This window comes from Melozone crissalis, unplaced genomic scaffold (genome assembly GCF_028551555.1).
Source record: "Melozone crissalis strain CALT ecotype California unplaced genomic scaffold, PUWL_Pcris_2 ptg000026l_1, whole genome shotgun sequence".
Lineage (NCBI taxonomy): Eukaryota > Metazoa > Chordata > Aves > Passeriformes > Passerellidae > Melozone > Melozone crissalis.
In genome coordinates, this window is record NW_026535804.1 from 1,929,994 (window position 1) to 1,946,132 (window position 16,139).

At 47.7% G+C, this 16,139-nt stretch overlaps 1 protein-coding gene across 1 annotated transcript; it reads left to right on the forward strand.

The window, feature by feature from the left end:
• The first annotated feature begins 1,541 nt into the window (after window positions 1–1,541).
• On the forward strand, window positions 1,542–15,791 carry LOC128938382 (E3 ubiquitin-protein ligase TRIM58-like). Its single transcript, XM_054278565.1, is given in 7 exon segments — window positions 1,542–1,581; window positions 4,798–4,967; window positions 9,260–9,281; window positions 10,862–11,029; window positions 12,341–12,505; window positions 14,234–14,279; window positions 15,224–15,791. Coding segments are annotated over 7 exon segments (1,179 nt in total).
• The last annotated feature ends 348 nt before the right edge of the window (window positions 15,792–16,139 follow it).

The window sequence follows — 16,139 nt, forward strand, 5'->3', positions numbered from 1 at the left end:
ATGACCAAGTGACCCATCTGGTGCATGGGAAAAGGCTGTGAATTTGTCTATCTGGACTTCATTAAAGCCTTCAACCCAGTCTTCCACAGCATTTCCTGGAGAAGCTGCAGCCTACAGCTTAGATAGGTGCATCTTCACTGGGTTAAGAGCTGATTGGAGGCTGGGCCCAGAGGATGGTGGGAATAATGCTGCATGCAGCAGATGTCTGGTCATCAGTGGTTTCTCCTAGGGAGCAGTTGTGTTTAAAATCTTAATTGATGAGGAGATTGAATGGACATTCAGTAAATTTGTAGATGACACCAAGACGGGTGGGAACATAGATCTCCTGGAGGGTGGAAAGGCTCTTTAGAGGGAGTTAGGCTGGATCAGTGGGTCAAGACCAACAGCACGAGGTTCAACAAGACCATGAGTTTTGTCATACAGTTTGGCCACCACAACTTCCTGCAGCACTACAGGCTAGGAGCAGAGTGGAAAGTGGCCAAGCAGATAAGGATCTAGGGGTACTGGTCAACAGTGTCTGAACATGGCCCAGCACATGGCCAGGTAGGCAAGAAGACCTCTGTTGTCATGCTTTGTATATGGAATAGTGTGGCAGCAAGACTAGGGTAGAGATTGTCCCACTGTACTTGGCTGTAGGGAGGCCACAGCTTGAGTGCTGTGTCAAGTTCTAGGCCCATCAAAGACATCGAGGTGCTGGAGCAAGTCCAGAGAGAAGGGAAGTGAATCTGGTGAGGGGTCTGGAGCACATGTCTGATGAGGAGTGGCTGAAGGAGTTGTGGTTGTTTAACCTGGTGTAGTGGGTTGACCTTGGCTGGATGCTACCAAGGTACCCATCAAAGCTTGCTCCATCACTGACCCTCTCAGCTGAACAGGGAAAGAAAATATAGTGGAAGATTCATGAGTTGTGGACCAGGAGATATCACTCACCAAATACTGTCAAGAACAAAACAGACTCAGGGATATTAATAGAATTTGTTACTAAAAAAAGCAGGGAAGGGCAATGAGAAGTAAAATTAATCTTAAAAACACCTTCTCCCCACCCTTCCCTCTTTCCCAGCTCTACCTCTTCCTCACAGTGGCACAGGGAGATGGGGAATGGAAGCAATGGTCAATTCATCACACATTGTTTGTGACCCTGCTCAGGGAGAGGAGTCAGAATCCTTCCTCTGCTCCAGTGTGGGGTCCCTCCCAGGGCAGACACTTTTCCACAGACTTCTTCAGTGTGTGTCTTTCCCATAGGGAACAGTTCTCCATGAACTGTTGTAATGTGGGCCACACATTCATGTTCTTCAGGTACAGTCCATGCCAGTGTGTGTTGCTCACAGGATCACAAGCCATACCAGGAAACCTGCTCAAGCCTAGGCTCTTCTCTCCATGGGTCTGCAGGTCCCTGCCAGTACTCTGCTCCAGCACGGGCTTCCCATGGGGTCACAGCCTCTCTTGGGCATCCACCTGCTCCAGAGTGCAGCTCCTCCAAAGGCTGCAGGTAGATCTCTGCACTGTGTACCCTCCATGGGCTGCAGGGGCACAGCTGCCTCACCATGGGCTTCCCCACAGACTCTCAGGGGAATCTCTACTCTGGTACCTGGAGCACTCCTGCTCATCTTTTTGCACTGACCTGGCTATCTGCAGAGCTGTTCTTCTCACATGTTCTCACCTCACTATTCTCTGGTCTCTGTTACATCTGCACAATAACTTTCTTTTTAAATATGTTATCACAGAGGCATCATCACAATCCATGTGTAGCTCAGCATTAGCCAGCAGGGGGTCTGTCCTGGAGCCGGCTGGCATAGGTTTTGTTGGACACAGGGAAGCTTCTCACAGAAGGCACCCTTCTGGAACCCCCCTGCTACCAAAACCTGCCCATGTAAACTCAACAGAGTGAGAGAAGGGGTGACCATATAACTCTCTATACCTGAAAGGAAATTGTAGCAAGCTGGGAGTTGACCTCTTCTCCCAGAAAACTAGTAAAATGCCAAGAGGAAATTCAAGCCTTAAGTTGTGCTGAGGAGGTTTAGGTTGGATGTCAGGAACAATTTCTTCACTGAAGGGTGGTCAGGCATTGGAACAGGCTACCCAGGGAGGTAGTAGAGTCAACATCCTCAAAATGCTTAAGAAAAGACTGAATGTGGTGCTAAGTGCCTGGTCTAGTGGTCTTTAATCAAAGATTGGACTCTGTGATCTCAGAGGCCTTTTCCAGCCTAAAGATTCTGTGATTCCAAACCAAAACTGGTGTTTTAAGGTGTCCATTAAATTTCACAGCAGGAAGTAGGGACTGGATTGAATTTTCTCTGGCATTCCCTGTCACAGCTTCCTGAGAGCACGCTAGACTGAAATTCCCAGAAGCTGCAAGTATAATTGAGATCTCTGGAAAGGCACAAGTTTTCTTGATTTCTGATCTCAGCTTTTTGAGATTTGGCACCTTCAGGAGTCACAGCTAGTGACAAGTGCCAGGAGAAAGATCTGAAGGGGTTGGGACAGGATTTCCCTTCTTTTCTCACTTCCCTTCTGTGACTGTTCCAGGTCAGCTGCAGGATCATCCCACCCCTTGGACTGCAGGGATGGAGCAGAAGAGATGGGTCCTGTTGGCTCTGGCACTTCTTCTGGCTATCCCTTTCTCAGGTAATGCTTCCATGAGCTGTTCTGTTCCTTTCATTCTGTTCCTTTCTGTTCCTTCCTGAGGGATTCCAGCCTGCAGATGATCAAAAGTCGTGGAGCTGAGGGTCATGGTCTCCTGAGCAGCCCTGATTCGAACTCCACAAGAGCCAGAGCTGTCCTGCCCCTCTGTTTTGGGGAATCCAGCCGTTTGAAGTCAGAGGTGAAGCCAGGGAAGACCTAAGCCAAGACAGCTGTGCCCTGTCCAGCTCTGCCCCAGTGCTAGGAGCATTTCCCTGTCTGCATTGGCAGTTGGCATTGTCACAGCCACTTTGCTGCTGGTGACACAGGGCTGAGAAAGGGCAAGGCCAGCTGGGGAGGTGCATGAAATGGCTCTGGATATGCTTTTATGCATTTATTTTTTTTTCTTTTCCCCAAAATAATCCCATCCTGTACAACTTGTATCATCCTGTTTTCTCCCTCTAATCTATTACTTTCAGTTGTTCCCCATTGTGACTCCTAGACCTGTTTCCTTCACACCAGTACATTTTCTGATGGATTTCAGCCTGATGCTCACTCACAGACAATTTTGAGCTCACCTCTCCTGAAAATGTAGTTGGAATAGGATACAATGTAGTTGGTCAGGATACAATCATTCCTTGCACCATCTCTTCCACATAGCCACTGGACAATCCCGAAGTGCAGTGGAGAAAAATCACAGATGGGCACAGAGAGGACATCTACACATGTAGGTAGTTTGGGGGTGAACAGATGCAGAAATAGCATGGATGGATATCAGTGCCAACAGATGGATTTGACACTGGGAATGTGTCCCTGACACTGAGGAATGTCCAGCCAGCAGATGAAGAAATGTACAGTTTCACTGTGATATCCAGGGATTGGATTGTTGATATGGCCACCAAGCTCAGCATTGCAGTTGGAGACTTTCTGGGCTGGGCAGGGAAGGGGGGAAGCTCTTACAGAAGGAAAAGAGCTCTCCAAAATATTACTGTCCCCCAGCTGATGCCCCCCTCATATGACCCAACACATCACCTCCCCACTCCCAGCATAGGCCAGCTGTCAAGATGTTCCGCAACTTCCATGCCTAGCCTGAGCCCTGTTCTGACCCACATGGGGCTGGAAAATTGCAATAATCCCTGCTGGGGAGGTGTGAGGCTACCTGACAGACATCCAAGTGCTCAGCATCCGTGGCTGTGGGACTGATGGGAATGAGGCCCTCTGTCTTGTGACTTCTCAGCTGGGGTAAGGGCTAAGGAGATGTTCTGTGCTGCCGGTTCCCCCCGGCTGGACAGTCACCACCATTTGTGTGCAGGTATTGATAATGTCAGATGGAGCTGGTGAACCTTGATTCACTAATGAGAAAGAGCATAGAATGATGGAACCAGGGAATCTTAGAATCACGCAAAAGCATGAGTTGGAAGGGACCTTAAAGAATTTCTCATTTGAATTTCCCAGCCATGGGCAGGAGCAAATGCTGTCCAACCTGGCCTTGAATACTTCCAGGGATGGGACATCCACAGCTGCTCGGGGCAAGCTGTGCCAGTGCCTCACTCTTAGTCAAGAATTTCTTCCTAAGATCGAATCTAAAACCCCTCATCCAAAGGGGATTAGAGATGCTTTTGGGAGAGGAGAGAGAAAAAGCTTCAAGACAGCGCCCATTTCCTAGTATTACACAGGACAAATTCATATAAAATCCAGCTTTGACCAGGAGTGTGACTCTGAATTGTGTGTGGTGCATCCCACCTCCTCACACTGGTGAAGCTTTGGCACAGTTCCTGTCAGTGACCATCTGTGCCCATCTGTAGTTCTGGCATGGAATGGGGAGGTGCCTGGGCTCTACTGGGCTGTGTCCTGCTTTACCAATCCTCAAAATTGGATGGGGGTCCTACAGAGTCATTCCAAAAGAAGAATACAAAGCACACACCTTCTCCCTGCCTGCTCCATGAAATAATGGGGAGCTGAGAAGCGAATCCATCCCACACCATAGCTCTCTCAAAGCCAAAGGAATTTTGGCATTTATGGCCGATGAAGTGCAGGATGACAGAAAGACTAATGTAAAGGTTTTGTGAAAAACTGACAAACTGGCAGGAAACTCTGGGTTAAGAAAGAGCTGTGAATCAAAGGAAGAGCTGCTTTCAAGGAAACAAACTCCTCTCACTAAGAAACTCCCTTGTCTTTAAGGTATTGGTGAAGTGTTCATTGAAATTCAGGGCCCCCAAGGGCGAGGGCTAGAGCTTGGCTGCAGATCACACAGATGGTTTCCAGAACCTGTTGTCCAGTGGGTTACTGAGGATGGGCAGGGGCTCTCTGCAGACACTGAAAGTAACCAGGACAGTGATAAGTTCTTCAGTGTCTGTAGTTGAGTCACAGTTACAGAAGAGTAAGTGGGAAAAGTCACCTGTCAAATCCTGAACCCACTGGTGCAGAGGGAGAAGAAAACTACTGTGCACATCTCAGGTGAGTTCTGTTGTCCCCAGAAGTCTTTGCTGGAGGCTCACTGTCTCAGGAGCCCTGTGAGGCCCATTGCAGTGCCAGGGAAGCTGGCAGCTATCTAGTTCAGCCAGACCCATCCCAGCGCACCACAAGGCACTGCAGGCAGGACAGGTTGCAGTGTGAGATGAGCAGGATCCCTCTTGCCCCTAGGGATGTGCACATCCTGAGGGAAGGCAGGCTCTGACCACCTGTGTAGGATTGTGACTATTTCTCCATTTATCTCCACAAAATCTCTTGGGGTGGACTTTTTTCCCCAAAGGAATTTTGGAATTTTTTTCTCCAAAGGTTCTGTTTTTCCAGGTGCATCTCAGTGGGTGCCTGCCTCCTGGATACAGCTCCCTTTATTCCTTCTCACCCTGGCGGCTGGTGCTGTTCTAGTATTTCAAGGTAAGGCCTCTTGGTTCACAGGACCTCATGTTCTTAGACGTGAGGCTGCAGGATGTAATTTCTCAGCCTCTTGTAAGACTACTCTCTGACAAATAGGATGAAATACCATGTAGAGTCTACTTCTGGCTCACAGATGCATTAGCTTCCACGCAGCTCAAATTCTGAGTTCTCCTGCAGGTAGAATTTTGCTGTCTGTCATCCAGAGGCAGAAGGGAGATGCCACCGCATGCATGAGAGCTTGGGTGGACCATGGCATCTACAGGCAAGAGAAGGAAGGAGGATGGGATTGAGGTACTTTTTCTGGGGTGAATTAGAACGTCCCTTCCTCTACCTCCATTGGTCTCATTCTTCCCAATGGTTCCAGTGGAGCTCATTCATCAGATCTGGATCTTTTTTCCTAGAAGTGTCAGTGGTGCCTCCCACCTTGGTAAGGGCCTGTTCAGAGATCTCTGCCTCTGCAGACATGGCTGGGGAGAAGTCTTGTTTCCCCAGTCCAGTGCCAGGTGTTCCAGCTCTGTGGTGTCTGAGGGCACGGCTATTCCCCTTTCTGGGAGGCTTTTGGGGACTTGGTTTTCCTTCCTGGCTGGGAGCTGGAGCAGGGCCCTGCAAAGCCTTGGGAACCTGTGGCAGAGTGTCATGGCCAAGGGCCCACACCAGCACCTCATTGCTCATGGCAAGGCAGGACTGACCGCTCCCCAAAAGCTGTACTGACCTCACACCAGTTGCCTCTCTCAAGCTCGGTGCCTTCAGCCTCATCTCCATTTCTGTCTGTATTGTGGTTTAGGAATGGAACTCCCCAATTCACTGCTCCCATTGAGACTCCCTAATGACACACCATACTTTCAGTCCCCTATTCCTCTCTCTTCCTGCTGCTACAGGATGGAGTTGAGAACTGGAGGCACAAAAGATGAAGATCATGGTTTTAGACAAGAATAATTTACTGGAATCAGCAATGAGATAAGAAAAAAAACAATAACAAGAACAATATTAATAAAGGAAGTGTAAAAAAGAGAGAGTCATTCATATGCAAAATCCACATCAAGGACCCCATGACAATAAACAAATACAGGATGACTTCCCTCCCTGCCCTTTCTTTTTGACCAGAAGGCATCCCTTTTTCCCAGAAGAGACAGTGTCCCTTTCCACTTCCCACCAACTCCATGCCAATGATGTGAGTTTGTAACAAATCACATTAGGGTCCTGGTCATGCCCCTTTCCCAGCCACTGCAAAAATTAACCCTGTCCTGGCCTGAACCAGGACATTTTCCACCACTTAATTTATACCATCTACTCATTTAAACGTCCTACACCCTCCAACATATATACATAAACATTCACATATATATGTGAGGTATGTTTGTATACATAAGTATACAAACATAGGTATCATCTCCATAGTCGACAGCCATCCCACCAAGATGTCTACTGAGTTCATTTTATCCATGACTGTAGGTTCTATCTGTCCTAGATGTCTTCCAGAGCAGGAGGGTTGGTGTCTTGTCAGTTGTTTTGCTGCATCAGGACCAGCTACCTGGTATATCTGGAATGGTCCATATTCATTGCCTATGGTAGTTATGAAAAACAACAGAAGCAGAGAGGGCTCTAGGCAGACTTTAGAGACCCTTTATTACACCCTGGATACTTAAATCCAGGGGTTAAACTCAAAGTTCCTTGATTCTAGATAGCACAATGGAGAAATAAATCCCCACCAGATATTCTCAAGAGCTGAAAATCACACAAAAGTTTACTGCCAAAATATAGAAGATTAAGCAAGCTTTGGCAAAAGGATTAAATACAACATGAAATTCAACATGAAACCACTTATAGTGACATTACTTAGTATTAGTTTGATAGCAACTTAATTTACTTAGCCCATTTAACCTAGAAACTTTTAAGTCCTTAACATGTGAAGTCACCCACAAAGTTTCATGAAAAGAGAATTAGGAGAAGACAGAGACAAAGACAGAAAAGATATAGAAAAACCACAGGCATAGCTACCAACTCCTAGGGTTATGACGTTGGTAAGACCAGAACCCCAAAAAAGCCACCAAGGGCAGACAGTTTGGTACTGGATGGTCATCCCTTTTAATCCCTTGGCACTTTGTGGGCCCACCTCCTAGACGGGATTTCTGGAACTTCAGCCAATCAGAGGCTGAGCAGGAAATTCCCCCTGCTGTTTGACTGATTGACAGCTCAGTCAATCTGAGGGGTCTGGGGGCAGGGCGCTGTCTTACCTGAAAGAAAGGCCTGACCTGCCTCCAAACACACACACACACACGCACACACACATGGACACACACATTCACATACACAGACGCACACAAATAGATACACAAACACAGACACAGAAATGCAGAGACACAGACACACAGACACAAACTTAGATACACACAAACAGATACACACAGACACACACACAGAAAGACACACACAAACAGATACAGACAGACACAAAGACACACAGACACATACAGACAGAGAGATACACACATGGACACAGAGACACACACAGACACACAGACACATGCACAGACACAGACACAGACACACACACGGACACAGAGACAACCAGACACACAAACACAGACAGACACATACAGACATGAACAGACACAGACAGACACATAGACACACACAGACAGACACACACAGGGACACAGACATACAGACAGAGAGATGGCACAAATGCACAGAGACATACAGACACAGACAAACAGGCATGCACACACAGAGACAGACGCAGAGATGCAAAGACACACATACACACATACAGACACACAGAAAAGCATTGACTTGAGACACTAAACTTACCCAGTCTCTGACATCTTTCCAGTAGCTTACAAGAAGGCTGGAGAGGGACTTCTTACAAGGGCACAGATTACTAGGACAAGGTGGAATTGATTTTAAGCTGTAGGAGGGTAGATTTAAATCAGATAATAGGAAGAAAATCTTCCCTGTGAGGGTGGTGAGGCCCTGGCACAGATTGCTGTAGGAGCTAAGGATATCTCATCCCTGGAAGGGTTCAAGGCTGGGTTGGATAGGGCTTAGAGCAATGTGGTCTAGTGGAAGGCTGGAAAGAGATGATGGTGGATTGGAAAGAGAGGTCTATAAGGTGTCTTAAAACCCAAACCATTGTCTGGTGAGTTGACTTTGCAATTCTGCATTTCTATGAGACTCATTCTCTTGTTGGACTATCAACAGATGACCAAGGGGAGGTCCTATGTGACACAAAGAGAAGCCTTTCCATCAGCATTCTCTGATGGATTAGTGCCAGCACATACCCACAGTTCTTGGAAAAAAACCTCTGCCAAGCAAGAAGAAGGTGCATGAGGGTCTAGCGCAGTGCAATCATACATCTCGCCCCTCTGGAAATTCCCACTTACACAGTCCTCCAACAAGTCCTTTGTTATATTTCCCATCCCCATGCAGATGTTCGGGACTCCAAGTTCCCAAGATGCAGAGCTGCCCCAAAAGTGGGCTTTTCCCAGCACTGACCAGGACATCCTGGACTCTTCCGGATCCCATCCTCCCTGGGATCTAAGGCCATCTTTTCTCCCATTCCCATTCTTTCCAGCTGGGATGCTGGCAGAGGAATGTTCTTTGCTCACTTGGCAAGCAGCATAGCCTGGGTTCTTCCCTGTGGCCAGACCATTGGGGTGTGAGGAGGCAATGGGGCTCCTTTCAATATTCCTCACCAGCAGCACAGCAGCTTCAAGCTCATGTTTAGAAGGGCTCACAGTGATGCTGAGACCCCTTTCAACAGGTAAAAACTGTAGTGGAAAAAAGTTTCCATGTAACAAGGAAGAATGCAGGTCCAGAAGAGAGGCCAAGGCTCCTTCCCAGAGCAAACTCTTGGTGGAAGAGGATTTGAAAGCCAAGGAAGAGATCAGTAAGGGTGCCTACAGGTCCATCAGAATGTGAAGTCCCCATCTTTGTTTTTCAGGGCTGAGTTATTTTCCAAGGCCTCTGAATTAGAAAGGATTGTCTGAAGAAAGAAAAGTCTGGAGAGTATAAATTAGAAATAGGCAGGACATGAGGAAACTGAATTGAATTTCTTGTGCCCTCCCTGCATAAAGAAAGAAAAAGGAAAAAATAAAACTAGATAAGCAGGGCCATTCCTCATCAGGCCTTTATCTTTTTGGAAGCAAACAATGCTCCACAATCAAAATGACTTGTGAGTTAGTCCTTGGAGTGTGTGCCTTGTGCAGAATTTCCTTGGGAGCAGCTCTTATGTTCCATGCCAGTGGAACATCTTTGATTGCTGATATGGCAACTGGAGGTCATCAAGGTCCCTTTTCTCTCCCCTGTCCTTGAAGGTGGTGAAAGAGCAGCGTCTCCTTGGTCTTTTCTAGGAGGAAAGGCCTATGTCACTAGTGGAAAAAGTCCTCGCCTCAGGGGAGGAAAAATCATTATCTCTGTGACACCAGTCTTTTTTCACAGGAAGGAGAGTGGAGTCCCTGGAAACTGTTTGGCTGAAGAACCACCAGCACCTCTACCAAAAAATTCAGACTCTGCAGGAAGCTTTCCAGAATGAGCAGGAGTCCACACGGTGTGATATTCAGCTCCTCAAAACAGACCTGGAGAATATATTAGGTGAGCAGGGCCATTCCCCCAGCAGGCTGCCTTTTCCCTGGAGGCAAAAGCTGCTCTACAGGCAAACTGTCCTGGGTGATTGTCCACGGCAGCTTCTCAAAGCAGATGGAGAAGTACAATCCCTATGTGGGGAACAGCTTTTTTTATCAAGAATACTCAAAGGGAAAACCTGAAGAGACTCTCTGACAGTGAATTTAAATAAGGACACTGCTCTCTCCCTCAAGAAGGTAATGAGAGTGTCCCAATGACACTGTTCTTTTTCTTTATAGGATTGAGAGTAGAGGCAAATACTACAAACGCTTTGGAATCCATGTGGAAGAAGGACGTCCATGAAGTGTCCCAACAAGTTCAAACTCTGCAGAAAGCTTTTCAAAACACCCAGCTGTACACACAGTGAGACCTTCAGATTATGAGAACAGACCTGAAGGATGAACTAGGTGAGCAGGGCCATTCCCCAGCAGGACTTCATCTCCCTGAAGGTCAATCTGGCTCTACAGGTAAACTGACCTGTGAGTTTATCATTTACCTTTTGTCAGAAAGGGCAGAACTTCCTTGGGAGCAGCTCTTATATCCCAGTCATCTGGAACACCTTTGTTGCTGAGGTGGCAACTGGAGATGGTCAAGGTCTCTCTTCTCTCACTTGTTGTAAAAGGGAGTGAAAGAACATCTCCTTGTTCCTTTTTAAGAGGAAAGTTTTGTGTCATTAGTGGGACACGACCTCACCTCAAGGGAGAAAAATCATTGTCCCAGTGACACCAGTCTTTTTTCACAGGAAGGACAGTGGAGGCAAATGTCACAGGGAATATAGCATTCATGTGGCAGAAGGACCTCCTGCATCTCTCCCAGCAAATTCAAACTCTGAAGCAAACTTTCCAGAACATGAAGGTTGCTATACAGCGTGACCTTCAAATGATCAGAAGAGACCTGGAGAACAAACTAGGTGAGCAGAAGCATTTCCATGACAGGCATTCATACCTCTAAAGGCAAAGGCTGCCCTACAAGCAAACTGTCCTGGAACTTGTCCGCCACATCTCCTCAAGGGGGATGGGGAAAGACAGCTCTTACACAGGAAACAGTTTTTGTGCTCTGTGACATCACGCAATCCTCATAACAAAGAATATTATCTCCCCAGAGTACTCTCTGGAGAGATAGAGTGGGATCATTCCTACCCTCCATCCTTCCCAGGGGGCCTTGGTCAAGCCATTAGGAAGACCCACAGGGAGTGGGAGATACCTAAGAGAGCCCTAAGAGATGCTCTGACAGGGATTTTATATGACGAGCTGTGATGACGAGCTTTTGGGCATTGTCATTACCGACCAATGGTCTCTCCCTCAAGAAAACCATGAACCATGAAACCTTTGTCCGAATGAAAATGTTCTTTCTTCTCAGGAGGGACAATGGAGGCAAAAACAAGCACCTTAGAAGCCAGGCTGGAGAAAGACCACCATGAAGCCTCCCAACAAATTCAAACTCTGCAGGAAAATTTCCAGAAGAGATATGAGGCCATACAGTGTGACCTTCAGAGGATCAGAACAGACTTGGAGCATGACCTAGGTAAACTAAGGCTATTCCCCAGCAAGCTTTCATCTCTCTAAAGAAAAAAGCTGTTCTACAGGCAAACAGTCCTGTGAACTTATTCTCAGGACTCACCTCCTCAAAGTGGTTGAAGAAGGAGAGTCGTTACATGGCAAACCAGTTTTCTGCTCTGTGACACTGAAACACCTCCAAGTTGAAGAACCCACAACTAGCCCAACCCTATGCTCACCTGCTTGGCTAGGGGGCATCGCCATGGCCAGTGCATGAGGTGCGGGCAGGAGAGGGCACTGGCAGCACCCAGCACTCTCTGCCAAATGTCCAGGGACGTTGCCCTGGGCAGGCACAGGGTCCATATCCAATCTTGGGAACCACTGACCAAGGCTGAGGTACAGTGAACGTTCCTGGGACCACAATGGGTTCTGAGGGACAGGTAGGGGATGTCCCACCACATCTTCCTCGTGAAAAAGAGTGTTGTTTCCCAGGGCACACAGATGCTGTCTGGAGAGATGGACTGAGGCCAGTGCTGCCTTCAGTGCTGCCCAGCAGGCCTTGGTCAAGCCTTTAGGGAGGACCACAGGGAATGGGAGAGTCCTAAGGGAAGGTGCTCTGCCAGGGAGTTTAAATCAGAGCTTCAAGGCATTGTGATTGCAGGTTGCCAGTCTCCCCCTCAAGACAGCAATGAGACTGTTCCAGTGAGATGCTTCTTTCTTCACAGGAAGGACAGTGGAGGCAAATACAAGGACTATGGAATCCATGTGGAAGAAGGACCTTCTACAGCTCTCCCAGCAAATGCAAACTCTGCAGGAAGCATTCCAGAACATGAAGGGGTCCACACAGTGTGACCTGCAGATGATAAGAGCAGACATGAAGAATGAACTAGGTAAGCTAGGCCATTCCCCTGCAGGCCTTCATATCTCAAAAGGCAAAAGCTGCTCTACAAATGTCCTGTGATCTAGTTCTTTGCCTCCTCCAAGTAGGTGCATGGGGCAGAACTTCCTTGTGAGCAGCTCTTTTGTCCCATGACAGTGGAACATCTTTGATGGTGAAATGGTGCTGGGAGTCAGTAAACGTTTGTTTTCTCTCCATCACATTTGGAGGGAGTAAAAGCACAGTGTCTTTTTAGTCCTTTTTAAGAAGAACCATCCCTTGTAACTTGTGATACCGTACTCATCTCAGGTGAGGCAAAACCACATTTCCACTGACACCAGTCTTCTCTTACAGGAAGGCAAGTGAAGGAAAATACCTCAAGGGTCTTGGAATCCATGAGGCTGATGGACATCCAGCAGCTCTCCCAAGAAATACAAACTCTGGAAAAAACTTTGCAGACCTCACTGGGGTCCACAAAATATGACTTAGGTGAGCAAGGCCTTTTCCAGCAGAACTTCATCTCTCTGAAGGCAAAAGCTGCTTTACAGGCAAATTGTCCTGTGAGCTTCTTGTACACAGCTTCTCAAAGTGGATGGAGAGGGACAGATTTTCTTGGCAAGTAGCTCTTGTGTCCCCACCTGTGAAGACACCTGAACACTGAGATGATGGCAGCAGGTGGTCAAAGTTCCTCTTCATTACCTTGTCTATGAAAGGAATGTGTAGTGTAGGCTCTCTATGACCCAATATGTGGTAAAGGGGCCCACCTCCATGCCTTAGTATTGTCTTCTTGCTTTCCCCACTTCTCTTCCCCTTAACAAATATTGTTGTCTCCCACAGCCCATAACTGCTGTTTGGAGAGATGGAGGGGGCTGATCCCAACCCTCCATCCTGCCCATCAGGCCTTTCTCAAGCCTTTGGGAGTGCTCACAGGACCTGTGCTCCTTCCCTAGCACTCCAGCAGTCAATCCATCCAAACCAGTTCTACTGAGCTGGGAGGGTCTTTGTTCTCCTTTTTCCAGAGCCCATGTGCCCCAGAACACTGGGAGTTGGAGACTTCAGGGAAGGAAGGACCACTACGAGTGTGAGAGTCCCAGATGAAATGTAGGGGCTCAGGCCTTGGGCAAGGCCTGCTCCTCTTCCCCCTGGCCCAGCAGTGCTCGATCACTTTGACAGGGTCTCCAGGAGTAACTGGTGCAGTGAAAGTCACCTTTGCTTCCTGGCAAGCCTTTCTCTGTGAAAGCCTTTAGTTTAGGGTCTGGCCATTCCTCTGGCCTCTCTTTCCCATTTGAAAAGGAAAGGGAGGCTGAGTTCATCTCACAGCACATTTTAGTCCTCCTCGGTCCTCAGAGGAAGCAAGCTGGAGCCATATGCCCCATGTCTGGAAAACAAAATTATCACACACCCTGATGTTTTCTCTGGGAGTCTTTGATGAAATGAGAGTAGAACTGGTTAAGAGAAGGGTGCGTGTGTGTGGTGGGGGAGTAGGAGAGCATGGGCGTGGCATCAGTGTGATGAAGGAGAGCGAGCTGGGTGTCATGTTAAGAGATATCCTCAATCCCGTTCTGTTTGACTGTGTTGTCAGCGCCCCAGCAACACTACGAGCCTTGCATCTGACCATACTGTCAGTGTCAGAGTAGGGGAGCATGAGAGTGGCCTCATTGTCACCAAGGGGGGAGAGTTGGCCAATTTTGCTTCATTGCCAGAGCAAGCACTTATTTCCTGCTTTTCTCCTTTCCCACAGATCTTCCAGTCCTACAGTCCTACAAACGTAAGCATAAGTGAGATGAGGAAGTGAGTACTCAAGAGCCTGAGTGCAGCTCTAGAAAACACATCCAACCCCCTCAGATAGCTGTTTGGGGAAGAACACACTCAGGGAAGGGTGGCTGGCTGACTTTTTGCTGTTATGTGCTGCCCAAGGCCCTGCCTGTGTTCCTCAGGAGCCCTCTCCACTGTGGGGAGCAGGCACAGCTGGCTTGCAGTGGCCACTGCAGCTCCATCTTCCACTCCTGATTTGGCTCTTGGGCCTCTCAGGAAAAGTGTCTGAAGCTGATCTTGCTCCACAGCAGGAGCAGCTCCTTCTCCTTTCAATCAGAATTGAGCTAGAGGACCTCAGTTTGTGGCACTGCACCTTGCTTGAGTCCTACCAGGGTTCCTCCCATCCCCTGATGCATGTAGAAAGCTGAGGCAAGAAACATTCCCCTATTCTTGTGGCACTGCAGGCTTCTCTTCCACTCTAATCCATGTGCAAGCAGTATCATGCACTGGTGGTCTCCTGTTATTGAGGAAAAACGTGCTTAAAGCTTGAAAATCCCCTTCAGACTTTGGCAAGGAGTTAATCCAAACCTAATTACAGCTGCTGGCAAGCAAACCTAATTCCATCTGCTGCCAACTCCTGATCCTTTCTCTCAGGCTACCCCCTGCCAGCAATGCAGAGATGGAGGCAGAGAAGGTTGAGCAGCACAGCCTCATCCTAGGAGCTGCCTGCTGTAGTCTCAGGAACACTGGAAGAGTGTCTGGCATTTGGTATATGCTGGCTGCCACTCTCTCTGGCAGAAACGGACATGGCAGGAGGAGAGGGAGAAGCTTGAGATATCCTAAGACAAGAGCCTGCTGAGTGCACCTGAGCATGGAGAGGGGGAAGGACAAATGAGAGGGGGATGATGGCAGAGAAGGGAAAGGTTCAGCAAAGCAGAGCTTGTGTTTTCTGCTCCTCATGGCCTGACTTGACCATTGCAGGAGATGTCATCCTGGATGCTGACACAGCTCATCCCAGATTGGAAATCTCTGCAGATGGGAGGACAGTGAAAGATACTGGTGTCATCAGATTCATGCTCAGAAATCAGAAGAGATTTGATTCCCATCTGTTTGTGTTGGCAAAGGAAGGATACACTTCTGGGAAACACTATTGGGAAGTAAATGTTGGGACAAGAAGAAACTGGGCCTTGGGTATTGCCTCTGAATCTGTGGCTCGCAAAGGGACTTTGACTCTGTGTCCTGAGAATGGCTTCTGGGTTATCGCATGTGTAGACGGGCAAGATTATTTGGCCTGCACGAATCCTTGGACCTCTCTGACTGTGACTGGCTATTTGTCAAAGATTGGGATCTTCTTGGACATCCCAGCCAAGAAGGTTTCTTTTTATGATGTATTTAAGGCAGTAGCTTTGTACACTTTGAGCATTGCTGATGGCAGCAGACAGGAAGGCAAATTCCTTCCCTTCTTCTCTACAGGCCTTGCTGCTGCTGAGCCTGACACTGAACCACTAGCAATACTGCAGTTTTCTGATGATGATGATGATTAGTTTACTCTGCATTTCAAAGGTCAATACTGTGATTGAATCACATTGTAATCAGGTTGCTGATTTGTGTCTTCTGAACAAAAGTATTGAATTAGAGGACAAATCTGCCATAGCGGTCAGCTTTCTAAATCATGCATCAGAATGAAAAGTTTTTTGAGGGAAATTTTATTTTGTCAAGGGAAATAAATTTTCTTTTGTGATAGTATGAAAAAAGCACTTGTGGACTTAATGCACCCTCTTGTGTCAGTTTTAGTGATTGCCGGTGTAGCAGTCTTCCTTCTCTTCCCCACTCCCCCTTCTGTTACAAACCTGGAAATACCATTATAATTTTCAGAGATAATAGCTTGTATA